The sequence below is a fragment of the Tripterygium wilfordii genome, chromosome 2 (genome assembly GCF_013401445.1).
Source record: "Tripterygium wilfordii isolate XIE 37 chromosome 2, ASM1340144v1, whole genome shotgun sequence".
NCBI classification, from domain to species: Eukaryota; Viridiplantae; Streptophyta; class Magnoliopsida; order Celastrales; family Celastraceae; genus Tripterygium; species Tripterygium wilfordii.
The window spans coordinates 7,477,376-7,503,003 of NC_052233.1; the positions used below are offsets into that span (position 1 = coordinate 7,477,376).

At 37.1% G+C, this 25,628-nt stretch overlaps 4 protein-coding genes across 10 annotated transcripts; 3 read left to right on the forward strand and 1 right to left on the reverse strand.

The window, feature by feature from the left end:
* Positions 1 to 1,463: 1,463 nt before the first annotated feature.
* Positions 1,464 to 7,373, forward strand: LOC119982949. 4 transcript variants are annotated; one of them, XM_038826563.1, is made up of 11 exons: positions 1,465 to 1,842; positions 2,685 to 2,769; positions 3,264 to 3,460; positions 5,129 to 5,211; positions 5,295 to 5,340; positions 5,477 to 5,533; positions 5,694 to 5,748; positions 5,829 to 5,929; positions 6,020 to 6,083; positions 6,171 to 6,304; positions 6,973 to 7,373. In XM_038826563.1, exons 1-11 carry the CDS (start codon positions 1,762 to 1,764, stop codon positions 7,144 to 7,146), a joined length of 1,077 nt encoding a protein of 358 aa, XP_038682491.1. In that variant the 5' UTR covers positions 1,465 to 1,761; the 3' UTR covers positions 7,147 to 7,373. The 4 variants fall into 4 exon arrangements, with proteins under 4 accessions (XP_038682508.1, XP_038682499.1, XP_038682516.1 ...); XM_038826580.1 differs by lacking the exon at positions 2,685 to 2,769 and having other exon boundaries at positions 1,464 to 1,842; XM_038826571.1 differs by lacking the exons at positions 5,694 to 5,748; positions 5,829 to 5,929 and having other exon boundaries at positions 1,464 to 1,842.
* A 1,703-nt stretch (positions 7,374 to 9,076) lies between these two features.
* LOC120011953 (THO complex subunit 4A-like) lies at positions 9,077 to 14,285 on the reverse strand. 3 transcript variants are annotated; one of them, XM_038863171.1, is made up of 5 exons: positions 13,976 to 14,285; positions 13,740 to 13,886; positions 10,898 to 10,966; positions 10,633 to 10,811; positions 9,077 to 9,702 (listed from the first exon to the last, which is right to left on the reverse strand). In XM_038863171.1, exons 1-5 carry the CDS (start codon positions 14,135 to 14,137, stop codon positions 9,534 to 9,536), a joined length of 726 nt encoding a protein of 241 aa, XP_038719099.1. In that variant the 5' UTR covers positions 14,138 to 14,285; the 3' UTR covers positions 9,077 to 9,533. The 3 variants fall into 3 exon arrangements, with proteins under 3 accessions (XP_038719099.1, XP_038719087.1, XP_038719093.1); XM_038863159.1 differs by lacking the exon at positions 13,976 to 14,285 and adding an exon at positions 11,720 to 12,419 and having other exon boundaries at positions 13,740 to 13,878; XM_038863165.1 differs by lacking the exon at positions 13,976 to 14,285 and adding an exon at positions 11,720 to 12,375 and having other exon boundaries at positions 13,740 to 13,876.
* Positions 14,286 to 18,954: 4,669 nt separating this feature from the next.
* LOC120011974 (histone H2A-like) lies at positions 18,955 to 20,094 on the forward strand. Its single transcript, XM_038863183.1, has 2 exons — positions 18,955 to 19,244; positions 19,623 to 20,094. The coding sequence occupies exons 1-2, from the start codon at positions 19,035 to 19,037 to the stop codon at positions 19,860 to 19,862; spliced, it is 450 nt and encodes a 149-aa protein (XP_038719111.1). The 5' UTR covers positions 18,955 to 19,034; the 3' UTR covers positions 19,863 to 20,094.
* Positions 20,095 to 21,742: 1,648 nt separating this feature from the next.
* LOC119980009 lies at positions 21,743 to 23,910 on the forward strand. 2 transcript variants are annotated; one of them, XM_038822653.1, is made up of 3 exons: positions 21,743 to 22,117; positions 22,496 to 22,871; positions 23,681 to 23,910. In XM_038822653.1, exons 1-3 carry the CDS (start codon positions 21,873 to 21,875, stop codon positions 23,708 to 23,710), a joined length of 651 nt encoding a protein of 216 aa, XP_038678581.1. In that variant the 5' UTR covers positions 21,743 to 21,872; the 3' UTR covers positions 23,711 to 23,910. The 2 variants fall into 2 exon arrangements, with proteins under 2 accessions (XP_038678581.1, XP_038678589.1); XM_038822661.1 differs by having other exon boundaries at positions 21,978 to 22,117; positions 22,500 to 22,871.
* The last annotated feature ends 1,718 nt before the right edge of the window (positions 23,911 to 25,628 follow it).

The following is a 25,628-nucleotide window of genomic DNA, read 5'->3' on the forward strand; positions in this document are numbered from 1 at the left end:
ATGAACGGTGATATTGAGAGTAAGAACAAGATGAAGAGGCAGCGGGTATGATCAATCGGAATAAAGCTCCGATACCATATTAAAGTAAAGAATGAAGATTATTAAAGTAAAGAATGTTTGGAGAAAATGATATGTGTTGTATATATTATATTACACTGAGGCCTTGGACCCAATATATATACATATAGTGCTAGCGTGATTCTAGGATGTCTTAGACAATTACAGCTAATTGACAAGCCAATAGTATGACTATTATTCAGATAATTGATATCAATCAGTGTTGGCTGTATATCAATAAGTCAACTGATTGATATATAGCTAACAGTGATTGATATACAGCTGACAGCAATTGATATACAGCTAACACCTTCAACAAAGGCTCCATCATTCTTATCATTGCTTTGTTTATCTCTCTCTTTAGTGTCTATCACACGAATTAAAAAAAGAACCAAGTTAATGTAAATGGTCTATGTCAAGTTAATGTTCTGCTCTTTTTTTCTAGTTGTAAGGGTGTTTGAGGTGTATTCAGTTTTTTTTAAAAAAACATAAAAAAGGATGTACTTAGACCCTATCAAATTTTAATGGAGTTTTTTAGTTTTGATCTGTAAATGGAAATGTGTGGAGTGTAATTAGTCCCTATCAAAAATCTCATCTTGAATGATATGCAAACACTTCTAATCCAATTCAATGCGCACCGGATCAGGTGTCCAACTATCTGGACGTTAACACGATAGAGGGCAATGACGCGTGGCCCTTAATCATTTTTTTTCTTTCTTTATTATTCTGTCCGAAATCACAATAAAGTCGTTTTGTAATTCCGAATGCGTTAAACACGTGTAGAATGTAAACAGAAGACGTCCCTCTCTATTCCCTACACCTCGCGCAATTTCCAAATCCTTTCTTGACCCGCCAGATCAAGCACCGAAACACGAGTACTATCCATCATTTTATCCATTACGACACAGTGGTAAGAGCATCCACAGTATGTTATTTGTGTACGTATTCCAAATTTCATTAAATTATATTCTCTCTCTTCTCCTCCCTCTTTGGCACAATTTAATTGAATAATTAGATCCCACAATCTATACTATTCATCAATACTCTATACATTTCAACACTCTATACTCATTTTCTTTATTTTCTCTCTTCCTTTTCATTATCTCTATCTTATTTTTCATCACCTCTCTCTTCCTTTTCATCTTCTCTCTTTCTTTTCATCATTCTCTCTTACTTTTCATCACATCTCTCTTCTTTTTTTCATCATCTCTTCACTATTCATTAATTATCATACACTTCAAAGATCAAGTATGAACTAATTTTTCAAGATCAAGTATGGACTAATTTTTCAAGTGTGATATTTTTATCACAAATGTATATATAGTGCTTAACTTGTCAAGAAAGTATCATCTCATGATCATTTCAAGCACTTTAAAAACATCCCATTATGATGTTCGAACTTTCCAGTGTTTTCTTATTCGGTAAAAGATCAAACAGTTCTTCCAAGGAAAAGCCTCGCTTTTAGGAAGGGAAGACGTCGATATCTGTGTTCTACGTTCTCTGTGTTTGGATCTAATCTAGGGATAGGGTTCGGATGAGCATGTTCTAGGAATTTCTCGCCTTAGGAAGAGAAGACGCCGATACCTGCATTTTTCTGTTTTCTGTTTTCTGTTTGGATCGAATTTAGGGATAGCGTTCTTGATTCTTATCCGTAACAATTCTTCGATGTTCACGCGAGATTTATAAAGGTCTCAGTCAAGAGAAATGGAGAAAGCTTCGTTCTCGCTTCGAAGCTCCGCTTATCTCGACGCTCTTACCCAAGAAATCGAAAGAAAGCTCCAACGGGTTCGTTTTCTCTGCCGATTTTCTTTTTTTTTGTTTATTTCCTGATAAAATGTGGAATTGTAGATTTTTTTTCTTGATTCAGTTTATTTTTCCATTATTTATCTATGAAATCGAAGGATCGTGCCTCTCAAGTTGATTTTCCTTCTCTTTTTAACCTAACTAGTCCTGAAGTAGTTTCCGGGCAATATCCTGGTCCACCAATCCCAATTTGCATCCAGGAGCCATGCACAAAGATAAGGAGCAGGCTGGATTGCAGGCATTTTAGTCCCATCGGTCATTGGTCTGCCGTTAGTTTGTTCCCAAACCGGGGCGCACTTGGCCTCTGAAACATTGCTTATTTTTTTTTCTTCTTTATGGCTGGGAAATCAAGTCGGGACGAGTGTTATGCGCACCTTGTGGTGTGTAGCCTTCACAATGCGCAAAAACTGCCAACGAAAATACAAATTTTAAGTATTAACCAATACTATATAAAATTAATTATTTCAATATAAATGTATATGTTATGGCAATAGAATTATTACCATATATATGTTTATAGAGTGTAAATAGCATTACCATAACAATCACAGTTTGTTTTTTTTTTATTTTCAGTAAAAAAAAATTCTTCTTGACTATTGCCACGTGGCGTGACACTTAAAACTCTAAAGGTTTCAGCTTTTAAGCATTCTTTATAGATTTCTTGGCAGCTAACCTGCAGTTAATGCGCATGCTATTGCTAGGTTAGTGTGTTAATTCAGCTCTCTGGCCTTAAGAGCTTCAATATATGCGTGTAATCTATCTTTGAAAGCAATGAATGTAGTTACAGAACAGTGATGGTTTACTAAACAATGTGTGCATTGTAGGCACTAGCTTATCCATCGCAGAGGCTAAAGGTGTTGCAAGAGTTGTTTGCTGACATAGCTTTGGAAGTTGATGACAGAGCTAGAGGTGGGTCAATATAAGAATAGGCCCCATTTTTTTTTTACGAAACTCAATAAAGTGAAAATGTATAGATATGCGTGAAACTCTTACAAGCTTCATTAGCCACCAAGTTTCTTTTAATACACTGTGTATGGAACACTAGAAATAATTGTAATTTTAACTAATTTTTAAAATCTCAACAGCTTTTGTCTTTATAGTAATGTTGTGAGGAGTTTTAGTAAAATATGCCGAGAATTTTTGTGGAGATGATGATGCGCTGGGATATAGTGATGTGGACAAACGTGCATTTGCCAAAATTAGAAAAAAAAGGTTATAGGATATGGTGCCTATAGTAACAAATAAGTTCGATTGATGTCCTTGTAGGACTTGGTGGTATTTTTGGTATAAAAAACCCGAATACTAAAATGTAAAGAGTATTGCAGATATAATGGTAGTTCTCAGCATTTTTGCTGTGTATATTTTGAAAGTTTATCTCATTTTTGTATTGTGCTTGAAATCAGAGATGATTGTTAGGACGGAACAAGATACAATTTCTCCTGCTGAGGATAGCATTCATGGCCAATTATGCTTTTATGATGTGCTTGCTGATTACTATGTTGAAGCGCCCAAGCAAGGAAAACCAATACTTGATCTGATTGTCCAGCTTTGGAGCCAGTCATTTGCTTCACATATATTCTCCCTCTTGTTCCACAAATGGGTACGCGAGCTTGCAATTAGAGTAATGATTTGTTTCATCTATGTTGTGAAATTTCAGTTTGTACACATGCAGATTTTGGTTTTTATAATTATTTGTGAAAGACGTGATGCCTTTTTCTAGACGAACATGTGGTCTATTGGTAGAGTTGCTGTGGTACAACTTAGAGGTCACAAGTTCAATTGCAAGAGATTGTCTTTCCACGTATTATGTGGGGTAAGGTCTGCGAACATCATGTCTATCTCCAACCCCGCCCACTGCATCATTGAATATGCAACATTGGGGTCAGAGATGTTTATATTCCACAAGCTGTAGTTATCTACAATTGTACATCCAAATAACAGGTTGTAGTAAATTTACCTGATAGATGAGTGTACTGAATGATATTCTTAATGGCCTCAAATTGTGGTGGGGTTCATTTCATTTACTAGAATTTCTTCTTTGTTTCATTTATTGAGTTGTTTACATTCTAAGATGGAACCTTTTAGGGTAGTACCCTGAACTTTTTCCTCAGATTTTAGAAAATGGTGAATCTTAAGATACCTCCGTTTTGGATAAAACCTTGAATGGACAAATATTTTTCCATTGTACATACCAAGGATGAAATATGGTTACCTTCCTGTATTATTAAGGGTTATGTTTATTTTGGGGCCTTCAATATCTCACTGGTTCAACTTTTCATTCTGTGCTCTCTGAATTTTATGTCTATTGAGGCGCCTGAATAGAGTCCCTATGAAGATGGCGCAATGATGCGTGTCAGCTTGCCAGCTGTCCTGGATCATCTTAAGAACATAATCACTTGTTTGGCTCATGGCTGGCTTTAGTTATTTTTCTAGTTATTTAATGTTAATATTGACGTAACTGGCAGATTGTACTATCGCTACTAGCTAGTAACAGGTAGTGGCAGGTCCTTTTTGTATTATACGCATATCAAGTATGCCTGGCAGGTCCTTTTTGTATTGTACGCATATCAAGTAGGCCTGAAGGCCAAATTTTACCTGGGGAGAATTAGCTATTAATGGGAATAGTAGGGGTAGTGCCTGAAACTTCTAAAGGGAAATTGTATTATGGGTTTTTGTTGTTTTACCACAACTCCTTATTATCACATTGCTAAGGTAAAAGGATGCTCAAGTTCACTTCTCGTATAGATGCAAAATAAATCTAAGTGTCTTGCCTCTGGAAATTAATAAGTACAGCATTTTAACATAAGTTTAGTGTACTGTGGAACTGTTGACATGTGTTTAAACTGGCAAGTCAAAACCTTTTCAATGTGTGTCTGTGACTTCTCAGGTAAGTTCAATTGTTTTTTCCATTCTTTTATTTGCAAAGGATGATTAACTAAAATTACGGATTTCTGTCAACTCTGTGGATGTTGCACATTTAGGATTGGCAGATTAAAATGATTTAGTTATAAGGCGAATTGGAAATGCTATGGTCGTTTTAACTTGCATGTTGTTAAGGATCTGATCTGGCTCCCATATATATGCTCATTGTTAATGGTTAAGACTTTTCTTGATGTTGTGGTAAAATCCACATATTTCTTTATTAAGGGTTAAAATGTGAGAGTTCAATGCAATTTATTGAATTCTATCAAGAACTGTGACAGATGGTTAATCTTGTGCTGCTTCACGTGATTTCGTGCTGAACAGTAAATTGTTTTCTTTTGTGCAGCTATTTGAAGTCCAACTTGACAATTCTGAAGTACTTCTCCGTTTCTCATCTGCTCTCGTACAAGGTGCTACAAATGTTTTCTGGTAAGAATATTAGCCATCTCATTTGTATAATGGTTGATCGGCTATGATAGAATTGAATGCTGATGTTATATTTTCATTTGCAGGATTGACATCCATACAAATACAAGGCGATTCCAGTCTTTTTTTGGGGTAAAATTTCTTGGTTGTGATAAAATAACAGTCCATGTGAATCTATGTTGATTAAAATGTCTATTACATCAGTATTACTTTGTTTCTAAGTTTTACTCTCCCCACTTTTGCTTGCTATGTTCTGTGTTGGTTCCAGTATCTGCTTGAGGAAGTTGCATTGGAGCCCAAGAGGGTGAACAAAATCCCTGTGCAAGTAAATTGTTGACTCCACAATCCTTGGAATTCATATGTGGATATCATTTTCTAGCTTGATTTATACCAGGAGTCGTTACTTTCTTTTCGTTTGTGGTAATACACTTTCAAATGAAATTTGCAAACGAGAAATAACATGTCTGCCTTTTATTGTTTCTTAGGTCCAGCGAGATTTTTATCTTTTACTTTCAAGGTTCATGCTATTTTACAACTCAGGCAAGTTTCGTAGTTAGTGGCTAGGCTTGCTCACTCTTAAAAGTATCTTCAACATTGTTCTCTGATGCATGATTTTGCAGCTGACAAGCTTGAAAGCTTCTTGAAGCATTTTCCTGTTTTCCCTAATGCTTTCTTGGTTGGTGGTCCAGTAGACTTCTTTGTTATTGAACTCACAGATCAGGTTTTTGGGTCACTGTTTCATTGCTTAAGACAAAGTCATTCATGCTCATCTATATATTCTCATATTGTGTTGAATCCTTCTGTTCTTCAGATTCAAAAGCTAAAGGTGGAGCCTGTACTGTTGCATTACTTTTCACAACTTAAAGCTCTTCAGGGTAGGATTGTGATGTTTAAGGTTGTCTAGATATGACATAAGTTAACACTAGGTCTTCTTAAAATGTTAATACCATCAACTTATGCAGGCATGGAACTTCGAATGACCACAAGCACGAGGTTGAAGGCATGTTTATATAGCTTCACTTCGCCTGGTGGTCCCATGTATCCCACAAGAACCGTCCGTCATGCAGCATGGGATGCTTTAGATTTACTTTTTCCGGTCAGTATACTTCTTCCTTTTTTCCTCACATTTTAAATTTCAAATACCACGGCAGATTAGAAAATCTTATTTGACTTGCAAAATCATTCAACTTTTAGCATACTGGAATTTGATACTAATTTAGTTATTTGTTAGCTCAAGGAACGGTCACCCCTTGAAGTCTCATTGTAAAAAAAATGAACAAAAAAAAGAGGAGTTTTTTTTGAAATTATTCAATAGAAAACAAAGCTTCTTTGAAACCCAATTAAAAAGAAACATGAATTGATTCCTTGGAAGTCAAATGAATTTTTTTTTGAAGAAGAGGAGCCATGGAAATGCTGGCCTTTTCCACTGAGGTAAGAATTAGTGTTGTCTATCTTAAGGAAATCAGGTGATCGTCTCTCTTGATACAAACTCTTTTGATCACTCTCAAGTCTCTTAACTCGGTGTTCTTTGAAAATTGGATTGTTTTTTCCCAATTATTTTGACATGCACCACAAATGCCCATTGAGTCTTTATAAGAGCAACATTAATAGGAACGAGCATCATGGTATTTTCTCTTGTTCGTCCTTAAGATGGTTAACTACTGCCCAGCCTGCTCCATTCCTCCTCCCCAAGAAAACAATGGTGGAGAACAATATCCTTGTATTTAAGATGTGTGTTTAGTTGACATTGGTGTTTTGGTACAGGTTGGACGATATCCAAGGCATCTTATAAGCCTGTTTTTCCGACTGTTATATCCATGGTACTGGCCTTCTTCATGTTGGAATTTTATAGTATCATGCATAAAGGCGGTGTTGTACTCTGTGTTGGGGTTGATCTTTTCTAGTTGGGCAAAGTTGGAGGAGCCAAAGATGTCCTGATTATCAGGTGTCGTTTTTTTTTTTTTTTAACTGCTTGTGGCCATCTAACTTTGTTTGCTTTTGGTAATTGTCTTGCTTATTAGCTATACCAATTGAATTGAGAACCTACCAGATGGTGAGAGTTGGTGGTATACCAGAGTAATGGCTCCACAAGACATCAGAGCATAAATTGTCATAAAAAATTCTCCTCAAATAATCCTTGGCGCGGTATACTTGCCTATTGTGAAGATAATTATCAAAAAAAAAATTTGTTTCTTAAATGTTTGTCCAGTTTTCTAAGTTTGTCACTTGACTCACTTTTCCTTTTGCAAGTGAATTGCGGAGACCAAAAAAACCATACGCGGTAATAAACCTGGACTGAAATTGTCCCGGGGGAGCTTTCTTAAAATTAGCTTTGTGGGCCGCAAGGACCATATATATTGGGCCTTTCGGAATTCAATATGTTGGGCTTTCGGCCCAGCCAAATCTGGTCCAGTTAAAATTTTAAGATCCATTAATTTTTCAAATAAAAATTTGCCCTAGTTATTGAGCCTAAGCCCAATAATGCTTGTCGAACCCACTTGTTTCAAGTATATCCCATAATTGACCTCTAGGCAGTTAGCGTCCGAGTGTGGGCCAATTGCCTCTAGGCAATTTGTACATACGACAATTAGCTGGGCGCCAAAGCCCATTGCCTTTTAGACTATACTCTCTTGGGCCTCAAAAGTTATGCGTAGCCCATTCTTTTTGGACTTTACTCTCTTGGGCCTCAAAAGGTTATTTGGTATGATTCTGCCCATTAAATTTACATATTCCAAAAATCAGTATTAATTTAGTAAATATTGTAATCAGTACTAAATATTTCGAAATAATAACTAATACGTTCAAACTTCTAACAATCTTACGACCATGGCATAGGTGAAAACCAGGATGAATGAAAGTAACTTGGATTCATATAAACTGGTGCAGATGATTGGCAAATCATTAACAGCAGCAGCAGATGAATTTAAAGATCCACATCAGATTTGACGGACTGGACATGAGTCAAACTGTCGAACAATCTTCCAACAGTTAAAAAAGAGCCCTTAAAGAGTTGCAAAAGCCTAACAACGAATGTCATCCAAACAAGAAAACACGCATCAACCTGCAGGTTTCCGCATGCCTGCCCAGAAATCATAACTGCATTTCTTGATAGTGTCAAAGCATTACCTCTGGACTTGGTACAAAAGTCAATGCAGGTACCACAAATGCTTATTCAATATGCATTGAAAAACTTTTCTCAAAATTAATGGCTCGCCATCACATCACTTTCCTGACCAACATCTTACATTAGGAGCTCACACCTCACTGAACCCCCAAAAAGTAGCATCATGCATATCTAATTAAGGTTTTCAGAACAAACCATACAGCAAATTCGTTAGAACTTCCCCATATGCAAAAGATACATCAGCAGCAAACAGCTCCGACCACAAATCACTTTTTGACAAGTGACTGAAAACTAAAACCAAATGCCCCAAAGAAAAAAAAAGCATGTAAGAGGATCCGCATACATCAGCACTTGCACAAACCACCGAAGACGCAGCCGCTTAAAGCAGCACAAATTCACTCTTTGACAAGCTTCTAAAACCATTTTATTCTTGAAACCAAACTCCATTTATTGAACACTTACTAGCTTCAAAGTTAATTTTATCTTCACTGTTCACACCAAACAGGTTGAAAAGTAGCATTGACCAAGATAAATCACCATTCTATGCTACATCAAGTGCCACATAAAATTAGCATGGCAACTAATGTTCCCTGTACAAAATATAGAGAAAAAGATGTAACACAAAAAATAAACAAAAGCAAAGGAGAAACCTAACCATGATAGCTAACTGTACCCTAACCATGACAGCTAACTGTACATCAACAAAAAATCACAGTTGAAGAGACAAAGGATTAGGAACCTACCTCAATTGAAGACATCCATCGATTAACGAAGCAGAAGCAACCCAAAGTTTGGAGCTCTGGCGATTTTACAACGCTCAGTCCTTTCACAGTTTGCCTCCAACAGCCTCTTTTGTACATGAATAAAGACAATAGTTCCAATGCTCTACCCGACTTGCGAATAAGACACTACCACTTAAGAAGCTAGCAAAAAGTAAATTACAAGCACAGATTACATGCTGACAGCTGTCTAAATCCCCCATAATTGGTACCCAAAGCAAATGAACAAGCATTAATAAAAGCACAAACTCCATAAACCAATATCCTAACAGCTCTTTCTATGAGTACCACATAACATTATCCTAACTAGTAAGACTTTGGTACAAATACAGAAAAGAGTCCAATTCTTGCACGATCGCATCAAGGCCACAGAAGGATAATCAAAAGCCAACCTAGAGAATTACAAGAGATGGAAAATACTTTTAACTCGTCTCCATTGCTTCTGAATGATACTTCTCCAAATCAGCATCGAGATCTTCTGAAGAAACTTTTTCACCACGGCCACGTCCTCTTCCACGGCCCCTTCCAGATTTGCGGCCACCACCACCACCACGACGAAGTCTACTCATTGCACCACCCCTACCTTGCCCCCTTTGAACATAACACAAAACAACATCAATCAGTGCACAAAAGAAAAACCCATGTCACATGGAGGAAATTTCCCTGACAATGAGGTTTCTAGCTAATTAACAAAAAAAAAACAGCAAAAAGATCCTGAAAACTCATACACAGATGCAAGTTAGTTGAATCACAAAACATATGCAAACTTGCAAAGTATTGATTAATTCCTCCAAAACCCTAGGAAACCCTAGATAGAAGAGCTTTAAACATGAATGTTGAGACATGCATTAATTAATCAATAATGCTTGAGACCCCCAAAATATGACCCTCAATTAATGTGGAGTGTTGAATGTTAAGTGTGCCCTACATGTGTGTTTATAATCACTGGCTATTTGCATGCCACATGACTTTGGGGCAAAATGGGTGTCTATGTAGCATTACTCTTAATTAATTCCTCCAAAACCCTAGATAGAAGTGCTTCAAACATGAATGTTAAAACATGTATGGTGGATTATAAAATTCAGAAATAAAATATGAACTGCCAAAAAAACTCCCTCAACCATGTCGCAGGAAGGGAGGGAGGGAGGGAGGGGTGGGGGCAAATATGGAAAAACAAAAGAAAAAATAAAACCTTTGATGCGCCATTTTGTGATGCAGCATCATTAATAAAAGCCTGAAATCCATAAAAACTATTGAACACACTAGAGGGTATTATCTCAACCCATTAAAGCTACTCTTTTGGTTCTTTTTTATGGAAAAAAAAATTATCCGAAACAGACTTCTCCTAAAACATGTCAACTAGACAGAAATCGCACAAACTCAGGGACTAAAACATCACAAGAGCAACAGGACAGAACCACAGATGAAGGCACAACAAATCCAGAAATACAAGCAAGAAAATTGTCAAAACAAGAGGTCATGGTTAGAATAGCTGAGAGAAGGAGGTATGGAGCAACTTACCCTCTGGGAACTCCATTTGAGTTTCCAAAAGTTCCATTGCCAGCAGGAGGTGCAGGGGTTGCTATGTTTGTTCCGACAATCTCGATTTTCATTGGTTTCCCATCAAGCTGAACATTATTGTATCTCTTGACAGCAGCCAAGGCATCTGCTCGACGGGAGAAGACAACTTCTGCCGTTCCCTAAGAAAAAGAGGTTTTCTCAACTACAGCAAGAAATAATGAATTCATCAGAATGGACCAGTTCATGCCAAACTTGGAGTAGATACCTTCGATCTCCCGCTCCTGTCATAATGGATTGAATGCCGTTTAAGGTCACCAACTTCATTAAACAACTCCTGCGCATAACAATACAGAATAAACAAACATGAGAAAGCAAAGAAAAAACCTTTTCCAGTTCTAAGATCTCTCTCACCCTCTTTCTAACTTTTTCCGAAAAGATAAAAATAAGATTATATTGAAGAAGCAACAAGGGGGACCGCTCTAGGACAACCAAAAATCAGTAACATCTATAGGATACTAAGTTCATTACATTTAGAAAATATCCGTTTTCCAGTACGCCATCTGAAACTGGCCGCTATAAAGATTGTGTGCTTGATTACAATGCAAATAGTTCCAAGATAGTCCTACCAATCACCATGAAAACCTCAATCCTAAACACTTTGATGTCAGCTACATGAATCCACAAGGAAAAAATTGTTAGCATCTATTGCGCAGATTTATGGATTCTTTTTTTTTTTTTTTGAATGGAAAAACTTATTAAGGCACCAAAGAGGTGCAACCCAGCAGAATTACAAAGAGGATAAATTCATAAGGTCAAAAATATTCCCTAAGAAAGTGATAAGAAAACTCCAATATTTAAGGCTATCGAACCAACTATCTATGAAGCTATATGAACTAGATTCTATGTTGTTGCAAATTCTATTATTTCGTTCGATCCAGATTAGCCACATTAAAGACATCGGGATCAGTTGAACGAAGCTTCTTTGATGCTTGTCATTGCCCACAAAGAACCATGCTAACAACTCTTTATCCACAGAAGCATGTGTTACCCAGCGGATGCCTAGTAGTGACAGAGCATTAGCCCAAACCTTTGTGGACCAGGAGCAATGCAAAAGAAGATGATTTATAGATCCCATGGCATCCTTGCATAAACAGCATCTATTTACCAGAGAAATGCCCCTCCTGTGTAAATTGTCCATTGTTAAAATTCTGCCCCAAACAACATCCCAACAGAAGAAGGTAACTTTAGGAGGAGCCTTTGACTTCCAAACCCACCGCCAAGGAAATCCCGAGTTACCTAAATGAATCTTGTCTTTAAGAAGCTCATTATAAAAGGAACTCACAGAGAACAGTTTGTTGCTTGCAAAATTCCAGCAGATTTTATCTTCTGCTGAGGGACTAATCTTAGCACTGTAAACAAACTTCCAGAAATTTGTGAATTCCTCTACTTCCCAGTCTTGAGCATTACGAATGAAGTTAATGTTCCAGGAAATGCCCCCATCAGTGGCTTGGTATAGCTGACTAATAGAGGCCTCCTTTAAGGAAGCTAGACTGTAAAGATTAGCATAATTGGTCCTGATTGTTGAATCTCCTGTCCACACGTCATTCCAGAAGCTAATGGAGTTGCCTCTACCCGCCTGGAAGTGAGTTGAAGCAAACCAAATATGCCAACCTTTCCTAATGGATCTCCACATGCTGCACCCGTAAGGGTCTCTATTCTGCTTGGTGGACCAACCATTGTTATCTGTACCATATTTGCAAGCAATGACTTTCCGCTATAAGTGATCTCTGTAAAAAGCAATACTCCTATTGTGTAAATAATTTTTCATCAATTCCATGTATGCATCATTTAGGTTCTCCCTTCTCTTTTCAGAATCTCTTTAGTAATATCACAAATAAGCACGTTGATGCTAAACAAAAAGATAATGGGGTATTCTTTTCCTATAACACTACTTTTGATCAAAAAGTAATTCTCCTATTGCGTAAATAATTTTTCATCACTTCCATCTAGGCATTATTTAGGTTCTCCCTTCTCTTTTCAGAATATCGTTAGTAATATCACAAATAAGCATGTTGATGCTAAACAAAAAGATAATGGGGGTATTATTTTCCTATTTGACTGAACCACCCACCCCACATGGTCATCTTAATTGAATGTAAATTAGGCTATAAAAGAGTAAAACAACATGATAAAAGCCTTGATTTTAACTTCTTAAAGCTCTGAGTCCAATATTGGGCCATCTGCATCTCATTTCTTCTTCCATGTGATCCTCTCAGCCCTCTGAAATATCCATGTTTGGAGTAAATTGAAGAAGCAAATACAGGTCAAAAAAACTTAGTAGTAGGATCTTTTGTCCAAAATCTGTATCCTACGTACGTTTTGACTTCTGACTTCATTTCTACCTAGGTTTGCCTCAAAATCTTCTACCAGTGAGATTGCATAAAAACTATACTTCCCGTTTTTTAAATGCTAAAGTCAGTAACATATGATACAATGTTAGTATGGCATGATTTCTCACTCCTAGTACAACAAAGAGATTCACTTAAATTTTCGCATGGCATATTTTGCATGCGTATAGCGAAATATTAGCAAATACTGTATCTACTGCTCTTTGTCATACATCTCCGACAACAGGCCTAACAATAATAACCAAAAATTATGAAGGATTTAAACCAGACAAACAATTATGTCCACAAAATGATACATGAGCTGAAATCAACAACTATAAAGAACGATTAGTCTCTGCAGGTGCCAGAAAACTGCAGTAAAGAAATCAAGGATCCTATATTTCGTTACATACATATTTCATCTAAAGCAAAAACAATTCACTCTCGTAATCCTTCAGTTCCAGGACCCAATTTTCCAACTCAGTCAGTAGAGCACACAAACCACATAAACAGGCAGAGATGTACACGCACAAATAGAAGTTAGAAGCCCTGTAGTAAAAAACCCTCGAGTATCAAGAACTCCAATGAAAATCACAAGAAAACTACCAATGGAACAGTACAATCGACATTCATCTAATCATAAAATTTCAAATACTGGGATGATAAACTACGGCCGGTACTCCCCAAAAAAACAACTGGTATTAAATCTAGATATAATACCTTGATATCCTCGTTTGAGACACTGTAATCTAGATTGGAGATATAGAGCTTCGTTCCGGTCTCAATCGAAGACGCCCGACCAGCTTGTACTCCGTACCCCATCCCTGGATCTGTGTACATATCGTGTTGCCACGGCGTTTCCGGCGCCTGATAACCAAACGACTTCCATAATCAGGCGAATAAACTCATCACAAAAAGACGAATCTTCATGAGATCTCAAACACTAGATCATTTACCTTCGCGGCCGCATACGGCGCCGCACGATTGGCGCCGCGATTGGGGAAGCGTCGGGCTGGACCGGGTCCAGAACCCCTGCCGCGGCCCCGGGCGTTACCGGATCCGGATTTTTTGCTATTCTTGATGATATCATCAAGAGACAAATCTAAGGAGTTCGACATCTTTTAAAGTAAAACTGAAAGACGACGCGACGATGAGGAGAGGAGGGTCTATGAGGGAAATTAGGGTTCCCTCGAAGAGAAGGAAGAATGGGGCAGAGAAGGAAGTGTTCGGATATCGCGTGGAATACTTTTTGAAGGCAAGAGGGTAGAATTAGAATGGATGACGTGTATTTGCACCCCTTAGGCCCAGCTTGATAAAAGCTTTGAAAATAACATACATGCTAACACGAATGATGATAACATAAATATTAGACAATTTTAATATCAAATATGTTATAGAAATGTTTGATAGTGTTTGATTAAATTCTTATTGATTATAATTATGTTATATAGTATATTGTGATAAATTATGTATAGGGATATTATGTATTTTAGTTGTAATATACATATATAAATTTTTTAAAAAAATAAAAATTAATTTAAAAAATAAAGTTAAATAATTAAAATATTTATAAATAGTTAGAATACTTGACTTTAAATATTTTTTTTGTCTTACAATATCATTATAGTTTTTTTTTCTTATAAATAACACTATTATATTTTTCTTAAAAAAACCCCTAACATTTGCATCCAAACCCAATTGGACTCTTCTATCTCCATCCCATCTCTCACTACCGAGGTCCAACTCCACTGCCTCTCTCTACCTCCATCCCCATCTTCCTCTCTCTCTTTCTATCTTTTTCAATCTTCTTTGTTGGCTTTTGCTACTCATATATTGGGCGCTATCCATCTATTTCAATATGTTGACAATGGAAGAATGGGTCACCCTCGACAGTGTCAAGGGAGGAGAACATGCTGTTTTCATCGGAGGATTCTTCGAGCCTCAATGATCGTGTTCTCGATCTGGGATTGAGCCTTGCTTCTGTCGGCCTCCATCAGAAGTCCACCTCTGTCAGTCGTGGTCGAAAGTCCACCTCTGTCGACTGCTCTCTTCAGTTCACGAGGGATATAAGTGGTAAGGGTAAAATGGGGATAAGAATCGCTAAGGACATAATGGCAATAAATGCGGAAATGTACTAAAATGCTTTAAATTTGGAGCATCTTGAAAAGGCATTGAAATGTTTCAGAAAATGCCTCGGATTCACCGTCCAAATATGCTTGTTTGACATGGACAAATCATTTATGTTAGAAAGTAGTATAAATGCTTGCCAATGCGTGGCCAAACTGGCCCTTAGTTAAGTAAGCAGACTCTATTCTAAATAAACTTCAATCAAAGACATAACATTTATGACTATACCCTAATTTTAATTTTTTAAAAATTTAACAATTTATACCCTATAATTTCAACCGTTGGAGCAGAGATTAAAGAAAATTAAATTAAATTAGACAATTCATCTTCTTCTAAACCCTAAATTCAAGCTTGGGTTTTCCTATTGGTCAGATTGTGGGTTTTTGGTGAACCTTGGAATCATTGATCTTTGAATTGACTGTTATTGGATTCAATTTTTATCACAACTTTTTCGACAAAAGGGTATTTTTCATTCCTCAATTATTGGTCGGATTTCATTTTTGTCCCTTAACCTTTTTTTTCCTCCTTTTTTCATCTCCCAACTATGAGAAAGAAATCCAACATGACATCCTATTGTTCGTCAAATCAGATTTCTCCGAAGTGCCACAAAGGTGTCACACAAGCATTTTCCGACCCCAATCTCACTTGAAAGACGAAAATTGTACTTTCCAATAGTTGAGGGACGAAAATGGGAAGGAAAAAAAAAGTTTAGAGACAAAAATGAAACTCGCCCTATAATTAAGGGATGAAAAATATCTTTTTACCCTTTCCAATCATACATATAGGTTTTGCAGAAAATACAATTGAAATAAGTAAATAAATCCAAACATACCCGCAGGCTGCAAATGCAGTCCGCAACACTTCAACCACAATAAACAACCCTCTTTCCCCACAAAGCTGTGCAACTAGCTTAGAGTTTCCATCATTACAAGTAGACAGAACCATGCAAAAAGGGTCACAAACCTCCCGACTCCTGACTGTACCAAGCATAAGCAATTTCTCAGGAAACACCCGATCCCAAATAACCCTCTGATGGTCTGATGTTCTTCTCTGGCTAAAGAAACATTCGCCAGAACCTGCACTCTCGTAGAAGGAGAACTGGAGAAAGGAAATAATTTGGGGGAATTTGGTATGGTCAATTGGAATGTTGTTAGATTGAGGATTTTTTTTTGGGTTTTTATGGTGTATTTAGTTAACTCAGGGGAACAATTAATCCCCATCATTAGAATTTGAAATTGTGTGCAAACCGGGCGTATATGCTCTCTTATTAATAGTTATCATGAAAGGTTGTAAAAATCGGACCGGTTACCGGTTACTGGTCACCGAACCAAAAATTTTAATGATCATGTTTTAAGGTTCAATCGGAGTCAAATCATTTCAATATAATACATTATTAAATATAGATAATAACTGTAAAATTATCATATTTCATATGGCCGTCTTTGGAGTCAGGCGACATTCATGGCCACATGTTTTTTTTAAAAATTAGTATTATATTAGCACCAAATATATTTAAATTACATTTAGGGGAAAAAAACCCAATAACTACCTGCTCATTTCAATTATAAATTATATTTTCTATCCACCATGTCACAAGAGGTTAAATGGATTAGTTATCTTGTCTATTGGAAAGTGATTTGGTGAAAAAGATTGATTACATCAACATAATTAGAGATTTTGTATCTCATAATGTTAGAATAATCATATTTAAGTAATATACGATATTTAAATTTTTTTAAGGAGGTATCTTTTTTGGAGTTTGCCCAAGACCCCCGAAGACTCAAATATGCCACTAAATTATTTCATTATACTCATAATAAAATAATATATTCAATTAGTGTCCTAAACTAAACCAAAAAAAAATGTAGGTTAGTTGTTTGGAGTACGAGTTTTATTTATGAAGGTATTGAGTTCAAACCCCACTATGATCAATTTTTTTAAATCCCTAGCTTATACAAATAAATCGGTCGATCCAATCAGAAACTAGTAAGTTCTCTTAGAAAAAATCACTTCATTAAATTTTCGATTGACATGCCATGGTGGTCGGACTAGCCTATCCAGTTTTTAAAACCTTGCTCTTATGTGGATTTACAACATTGTGGCTTTAGGGTTTTAAACCATAATATATTCAATTAGTGGCTTAAACTGAACAAAAAAAATGTCATGTGGGTTAGTTGTTTGGAGTGTTAGTTTTATTTATGAAGGTATTGAGTTTAAACCCCACCATAATCAATTTTTTTTAAAAAATTCCTATCTTATACAAATAGATTGGTTGGTCCAATCAAAAACTAGTCATTTCTCTTAGAAAAAATCGCTTCATTAAATTTTGGACTGACATGCCATGGTGGTCGGACATTGCTCTTATGTCGGTTTACAACATTGTGGCCTCGTAGTTGTGAGTCTTCTATTCGACTTCAGGAGCTAAACCTAGCCCTTAGAAGTTCATCATAGTTAGGGTCCATTTGGCTAACATAGTATAAAATGTTGATTTATGCTATAGTGTACATTGTAAAATACGTTATTTAGGTGTTTGATGAAAACTGAATTTAGACATAGAATATAAGTTGTTTGATCATGTTATGGATCTAGAGATTGTCTCCACACAAGCTTTGGGGTCCCCGAGGTTACCTCAGGGGACGCTCGAGTTATATATGCAAGTAACAAGGCTAACGAGACAGCTTGGCATTTTGATCTCTCTACTTAGCTAATAGTTAATAGTGGGAGAAGTTAGGGGGATTTACCTGAGTGAAAGTTCTATTTTATTAATCATAGTAAATGTAACTTATTTATATAATTGTATTTATTACAAAATAATAAGTAATAATTGTCGATTGGTACATTTTAACCGAATGATTTGAAAATTGATTAGATTTTTTTCAAAAAAAAAATTACCCAATAATTGATCAATTAGTTTTTTTAATAAACTTCATTATTAGACTCGACATAACAGTTGGTTCGGTAAGTCAGATTGATTTTTTCAAATTTTTTATAGCCCTAAGCAAAATGACATTTCCATTTGCATCTCCCATTGCATAGTGGGTAAATGATATTTATAGAAAGAGTATGTTACAACTCAGTCCCTTTCATTTCAAACGTAACAATTTGGTCATTGGAGTAACTGAGTTATTGCACAGTAAGGTTTTTCATTGGTTAGGGTAGTCTAACATGCTGAGCTGTCAAAAAAAAACTATTTTTCCAACTAACATTGCACACATGGAATTTAGGTGAAATTCTTTATTTCCTCATTTCCATGTGGCACATCCTACTATTAACAACTGCGAGATCAACCAACTGGATATGATATATTTGTTTAACTGTGACAAAATAGTCATTGAAAAATCCAATTTATCAAAAAAATTTGAAACATGATCATGAAACAAAGTTTGCTTGTTGTGGTTGTTATAACTTGATTGTGAAACAAACAACCCAGTTAATCTAGTGATCAAATTGTTACGTTTTAAATGTAAAGAATTGAGTTGTAACGATCAAAAATATCATTTACCCCATTTATTGTATTATCTTTCAATATTAACAAAAACAAATGGGGGTGGAAGCCAAAATTTGGCCCCGAGATTGAAAATTTGCGTGGGTGGCGCTCAAATTCTACCAACAAAAGGAGTGAAAATTTGAAAAATCCAAACTGCCTCCCAATTGGCCAAATACAAAGGACGCGGATCGATGGTTCAAGAACAGACAACCGTTGATCCGATGGTAATCCAACGGTGATAATAGTGGACTTCCCACTCCATGCACTATTATCCGGGACTCAACCCGATTTTCACCATCTTTATAAAACCGTCCTAAAACACGCCATCGAACCATCCAAACCCGTTTCATTTCTGCTGCCTTCAAGAGCGTTTGGTATTATTCGGGTCGGGTATTTGACTTATGGATGCCGGAGGGAAGGTGAAGAAGGGAGCCGGAGGAAGGAAAGGTGGAGGTCCCAAGAGCAAGCCAGTTTCTCGGTCGGTGAAGGCCGGTCTTCAGTTTCCGGTGGGAAGAATTGGGCGTTACTTGAAAAAGGGGAGGTACTCTGAGCGAGTCGGTTCCGGTGCTCCGGTGTATTTGGCCGCTGTCCTCGAGTACTTAGCCGCTGAAGTAAGCCCCCATCTCCTTGAATCAAGTATATAATTCCCAGATCTGTTACTGCTTAGTCTGGATCTTGCTTTTGTTGCTGTTTCATTGTTTTGCAACATTTGTTTGCCTATTGTGTGTTTGGTTTCTGGGATTGGAAAGTATGATTGGTTTTTTAGATCACGATTGAAAATAGGGTGAAGTTGAAGACTTATTGTATTACTACTTTGGTTTGCTTTCAACTGATTGCGAAGATTGGTGGTTCAGATTTCTTAGCCATTCCTATTTTTTCGTGCTTCTACAAATTTTGCTTGAAACCCATAGAATTAGGGCAGTTTAGTTCTCTGAGTTGATTCTAGGGTTTCTGATGCCGGACGAGTTTGATATATAATATTGGTGCAGGTGTTGGAGTTGGCAGGAAATGCTGCCCGTGACAACAAGAAGAACAGAATTATCCCAAGGCATGTTCTACTGGCTGTGAGGAATGATGAGGAGCTCGGGAAGCTTCTTTCTGGTGTCACCATTGCTCATGGAGGTGTTCTTCCCAACATCAACCCTGTTCTCTTACCCAAGAAGTCGGACAAGGCCTCCAAAGAGCCCAAGTCACCATCCAAAGCTACCAAGTCTCCCAAGAAGGCCTAATTTATGACAGCCATTGTAGCTTGTTAGTCTTTTAAGATGTATGTATTTGGGTTTAGGATTTGAATGCCATTGTTCTCTTTAATTGTAGGAATTAAATGTGATCTTACTGGAATACTATTTGAACTTCGGGATCTCTGTTGGGGATTTCTGTGGAAGGTAAAATCAGTGAAACTGCTTGTTTCTTGTTTACTGTAGTCTCATTTGAAGGGTCTATTTCTACAATATTGTGATATGCTTTTTGGAAATTTTTTGTCAATTCAGATGGTACTGGATGTTGGAGGAAAGAACCTTTTAATGCTTTTGCAAGGATTTTTCCTGACCCCATTAGAAAATTTTTGGCATCATATTCCTTGACCTTTTTGGGAAAGATTCATTCAACCCAATAGAGTTTTAGCGTTGCTAAGTATTGATGGCTCAGTAATGCATATTTTAGATGGACTCACCAAAGAAAGAGTGTATTTTATATGGATGTCTTTGTCAGTGAAGCTGGACCGATTTACTGCCAAGGGTTGAGGGAATGACAATTTTATCCATAGCCCATGGATACTTCAACTAAGAGCAACTCCATCAAGGAATTGTATATTGAGGTATGTAAATTTTATTTTTTTTTGTGAAGAAATAGAACTTGTATTAAACAAGCAAAACATAGGTTAAACAATACATAGAGGAGACTGCTGTAGAAACACAATAATAAAAAGAAACTCCTAAATCAAGAACAAGGGATACACCCAAAACAATAACATCCGTCACAAATGGACTAATAAAGAGAGATATTCTTTAGAGGTGAGTAGGGGCTTTTGAGCAATCGTTGAATGTTGAGGAATCGCCTTAAAACCTATTCAAAGATTAGAGCATGTGTTGTAGCTTTCGGACATATCCTTCGCTACCTTGATCTGAGCTCTCATAAGATGGACATTGCTGCCACCAAAAGCTGAGATGAACCTGGAAAATGTTGAGATGGACCTGGAAGACCTCGAGATGAACCCGGAGAAACAACACAAACAATAACCACAAATCACAACAGCGGAAGCCAACCAATGGGGGTAATCTTGAGTTATGTAAATTGTACTATACATACTCTAAAAGATTGTTATATACTTATTTATATATTTTGACCAAAGTTCATTCCAACAATAAGGTATGAAATCAGGGGTGGAACCACCCTTTCCTAAGGGTGGGCAAGCGCCCCTCCTTGAATTTTTTTAATAATAAATATACATAGATTTTTTTTTTTAATTTAACTATATCGTCCCTCCTTAAACATTGAGGGAAAAAAGTGAAAGTGTTTGATCGAATTTGTAAGGTTCATGAGATTTTAGTCTTTTGGAGAGAAAATGGTTGCGATGAGGTATAATTTGATGTATCGCGTGTGTATAAACTAATAACACTAACATTGACTTTACCTGTGGCACTATAACAATAGAGAGGGCTTTTTTAGTTATGAAGATTGTGAAACTTGTGAAATCGAATGGGGGATTAATTGCTCAATAATTGTCTAGTTACATATATTGAGAAATAAAAATGTTGATCGAATTCCGAATGAAGTTATTATGCAATGTTATCAAAACATGAGAATTTAGTAAAAGCAATTGTAAATATTTTATTAAATTTATGTATATGATTTTTTATTTTTATTTTAATGTTAACAAATGATATATATAGAACCGAAAAAAATTACGGGGCCGGACCCCTGCAACTAGGTTTCGCCCCCCTAATATCCAATACTGGTTCCGACCCTGTATAAAATGATTTTCCATATATTTTAATCCAAAATATACAACTTTTCTTCAGAATATACATGAGATTTGAGTTCCGGTTCTTATATTTAGGGAAATAAATGGGCTGTGTTAAGGTTCCGTATCAGTGGGCCCAGGTGTGTTGAACCACCCGTCGGCCCAGACTGCAGTGTTCTCAGTCCAAACTCTCCAGCATTTCACTCCACTCTTAGTTGTCATGCGCCGCAACAGAATGCAGAGATGGAATGGTCTCACGTGCTCCCATCTTCGCTAGATGGCTATCGTTTCGTCACTCACTCCTGCACCAAATTATTCGTTGGAGTCTCTTTCGATTTGTACGTCTTTGATTTATTTCATTCGTAAGTCATTCGGCCCGAAAGTTCTTGCTCCACCGAGAGCCCCTTCTTTCCAAAGAGCAGCGGCTCGTGCATTTCGTGAAATCCTTGTTTTGCCAGACTTATTCTCTACTCTCGCCGCTTTCACTGAAGGTTCTTTCGCCGGATATCAGAGGATCTCCAGGTAAAAGCTCTGCCCTTTGCCTTACCAAGTTTGTTTTCTTTGAGTATAAAATTTTCATTGTTTCCGTTTCTTTTGAACCATTTTGCCAATTTATGATTCTCTGTGGGGTATTGGGTTGAAATCTAACATACAAAGATTTTTTTTTTATTATCAAAGTCTGATATTGCGGGAGTGGAGGTTCTCTCGCCGGACGTCAATATAAGTTATTTTTTATTTCTTCTTTGTCAATAGTTTTATATTTGAGTTAATTGTCTCGGATGAAAGGACTAACTTTTGATTTTGGTGAACATATTCATCTTTTGATGAAAGAAGTTTTTGGATTTAGTGTGTTGAGAAACTCTATGTGCTCATACTAATGTGGAGATTTGGTTTTCAAAGTCAGAAAGTTTATAGGAAGATGTTGAAGTTCCTGTCGAAGGTGCGCATTGAGTTCAATGCCTTGGACCCACGCTTAGCCTCTTCCATGGAGTTCTTGGCCCAGTGCAATGCACGCAAAGCCAAGGAATCCAACCCTGCCTGCCAGGTCACGGTCAAGCGGCGGACAGACGACCACCCTCCACAGATTACGGTCACCTTCGTTAATGGAGTTGAGGAAACTTTTGATGCAACTAGCACCCCAGCCCAGGACATACGTTCCATGATCCTCGAGAAAGGCCAGTTCCTTGAGACCGAGCAGATGTTCCAAGAGGCCGGCGAGAAGTGGCCTGTCGTCATCCCTGAAGAGGAGATTCGCATGCCTGCTCCTGGAACCAAGGTTGGTTTGGGTTGCTTATTTTTCTTCAATGACTGTCTTTGGGTTCCTTTCTTGCGTTATTTACTGATCTGGCCGTTTGTCGAGCTATTTGTATGCTATGACAAATAATTGAATCCATTGAATGATTGATTGAGTTTAGGTCGATATGAAACTAAACTGGGGGTGTGTAGGATATATGGAAACGTAGAGATGGGTGAGAGGGTAGCCAATGCTCTCATGAAGTTAGAGCCCACAGAATCAGGTTCATATGTGCTATTGTCCAGCTTGTATGCTGCAAAGGGTGTATGGGATAAGGTGGCAAAATAAAGGAAAGGAAGGCAAGAGAAACGAGTGAAGAATGAAATAGGTATTTGCGGGTATTCATAAGATGACTAAATGCCTGGGATTAGAAATGAAACTTTTGAAAGATAGATTCATCCGGTGTGACATCCCCATATAAAACTGAAACCTTGGTTGATATGGGGTAATGATTTCAATATCTCCTTGTAGTTATTCACGAAAGATTCCCTACTTATACTTTCCCGAAAGAAAAAAAGTAAGAATGTTGTTCAGAAGATGGAGGAGGGTATCTATTCTATGTGCAAATTTAGCTGATAAAAAAAAATGTCGTCTGATAGATCTCTTGTGAATTTCTCTTCAACTATATGAGAATTCCTTTTCAAACTTCTTGAGTATTAGGACAGGTCTGTTGTGGATATATTACACGTAATTATAGCTTCCATGGTCATGAAATCATAGACTCATGGCTGCTCCGGTTGGCCCTTTATATTCGATGTTCTAACCTTCTTCTTTCTAATTTTGTTTTTCAGCCGAGGAAAGCAGAAGAGAAGAAGCAGTGACCGGCTTTTCCCCCCTTTCAGATGATGGCAGCCATCAAAGACTGCACCACTGAATTTGAGCCTTAGATTACATTGTTGGACATTATTTTGAATCCTGTTTCCAACTGTATCTCTACTTCATCATAAAAGCTTTGTAATTGTTGAATTGGAATTCCTTCAAATATGAAGTGATTTTTTTACTTGCATTGAAATTTTGAAAATTCGTTGCCAACTAACAAATTCAGTAAAATAAATGTTTTCATTTTACTTTGATATATTTCCCAACTGATATATTGTGGAATGCAGCTACAGGCGCAAAGGAAAGTTATGCTGTGCAACTGAGTCTGAAAATTTACTTTTCATTTTTGTAGGTTGTATTGGTACATGGAAGACGATAAATGAATACTCTCTCATGATATTGATTTCTTGAATCCAATAAGAACAAGGTGAAATACTAGGGAATATTATTTCTTTCACCATGCCAACGCATTTCTAGCCAAAGTCGTTGCCTTTATATCACTTTTAAATAAAGTAGACTGTTAATAACTTATATCGCCACTTAAAATGAGCGATGACAAAACATCATTTTCACTTTTCTTTTCTAAAAGCTAGGAGTGTACAAAACCCATTTAAAACCCGACCCAATCCACGAAACCCGATTCCCACTCATGTCAATATGAGTCAGATATGTGTTATTATATATATATATATATATATACAGGTTTTCTCACACGCGGGATCCCGTGTGTGAATTTATTTGCGGGATTGTGTTAATAGCCGCAAGATTCATCCAACGCCCACCATTACTCAAGACTTCTTTACCCATTTTCACACCTAACCCATCCTTCTAACCCGTTTCCACCTCTGCTTCCCCTGCAAATCTCCATACCCATCTCTTTGTTTGTGCCCAAGACACGATTCTTGTGCGATACCGTCTTTCTCGAGCTCATCTTTCTCGATCTCCATCGAATCTCCATACCCATCTTGTAGCTGGTTCTGGTAGCTGGTGCCCAAGCCCGATTCTCTTCTTATATATAGCGGCTAGGGGCTACTATAGATATATATATATATATATATATATATATATATATATATATATCTATATATATATACGCTTTCTCCTACATATACTCCTAACCATTTCTCTGATGTTACTATGACATTAGTCACCGTGTCGATTTGCTACGACGACAAGCGTCTCTGAAAATCGCAACAATTTTACGGTGTTGGTGGGTCATCGCCCTTGCGTTGCTCTGCAGATTGAGTTACAGACATGCAATTTTGTAAAGTTGAGTTGATTAGGGATTTTGGGTTTGTTAGAGATGAGGAATTTTGGGTATTTGCATAAATGAGTTGATTGAGTACTGCCTTGTTTTGCTTTGCAGCTCAGTGAGAGAGAGCTTTCGATTGTTGATGATTGATGACGAATTGGAGATCGAAGGAAAACATTTGCAGCTGTTGTAGTAAATAAACAAGAAGAACATAACCATGGTGTACTGTGCAAAACCAAGAAATCTCTCTCTGTCTATCTGCAATATATATATATTCAGTTTGACATACAAGAACTTATGATGAAGATTATGAAGGATGGCAAATGCTCCTGCAACGAATACTAGTCATCTAATTCCTCCAAATAATGTGACTGATTTTACACTTCTCTTTGAACCCTTCATACTGCTATACAATTGCAGGACAGTCTCAGAATGATTGATTTAGCTTCAACAATTGCAGGACACTTCTCTTGGGCACAAGCAAAGAGATGGGTATGGAGATTTGCAGGGATGGAGATTTGCAGGGGAAGCAGAGGTGGAAACGGGTTAGAAGGATGGGTTAGGTGTGAAAATGGGTAAAGAAGTCTTGAGTAATGGTGGGCGTTGGATGAATCTTGCGGCTATTAACACAATCCCGCAAATAAATTCACACACGGGATCCCGCGTGT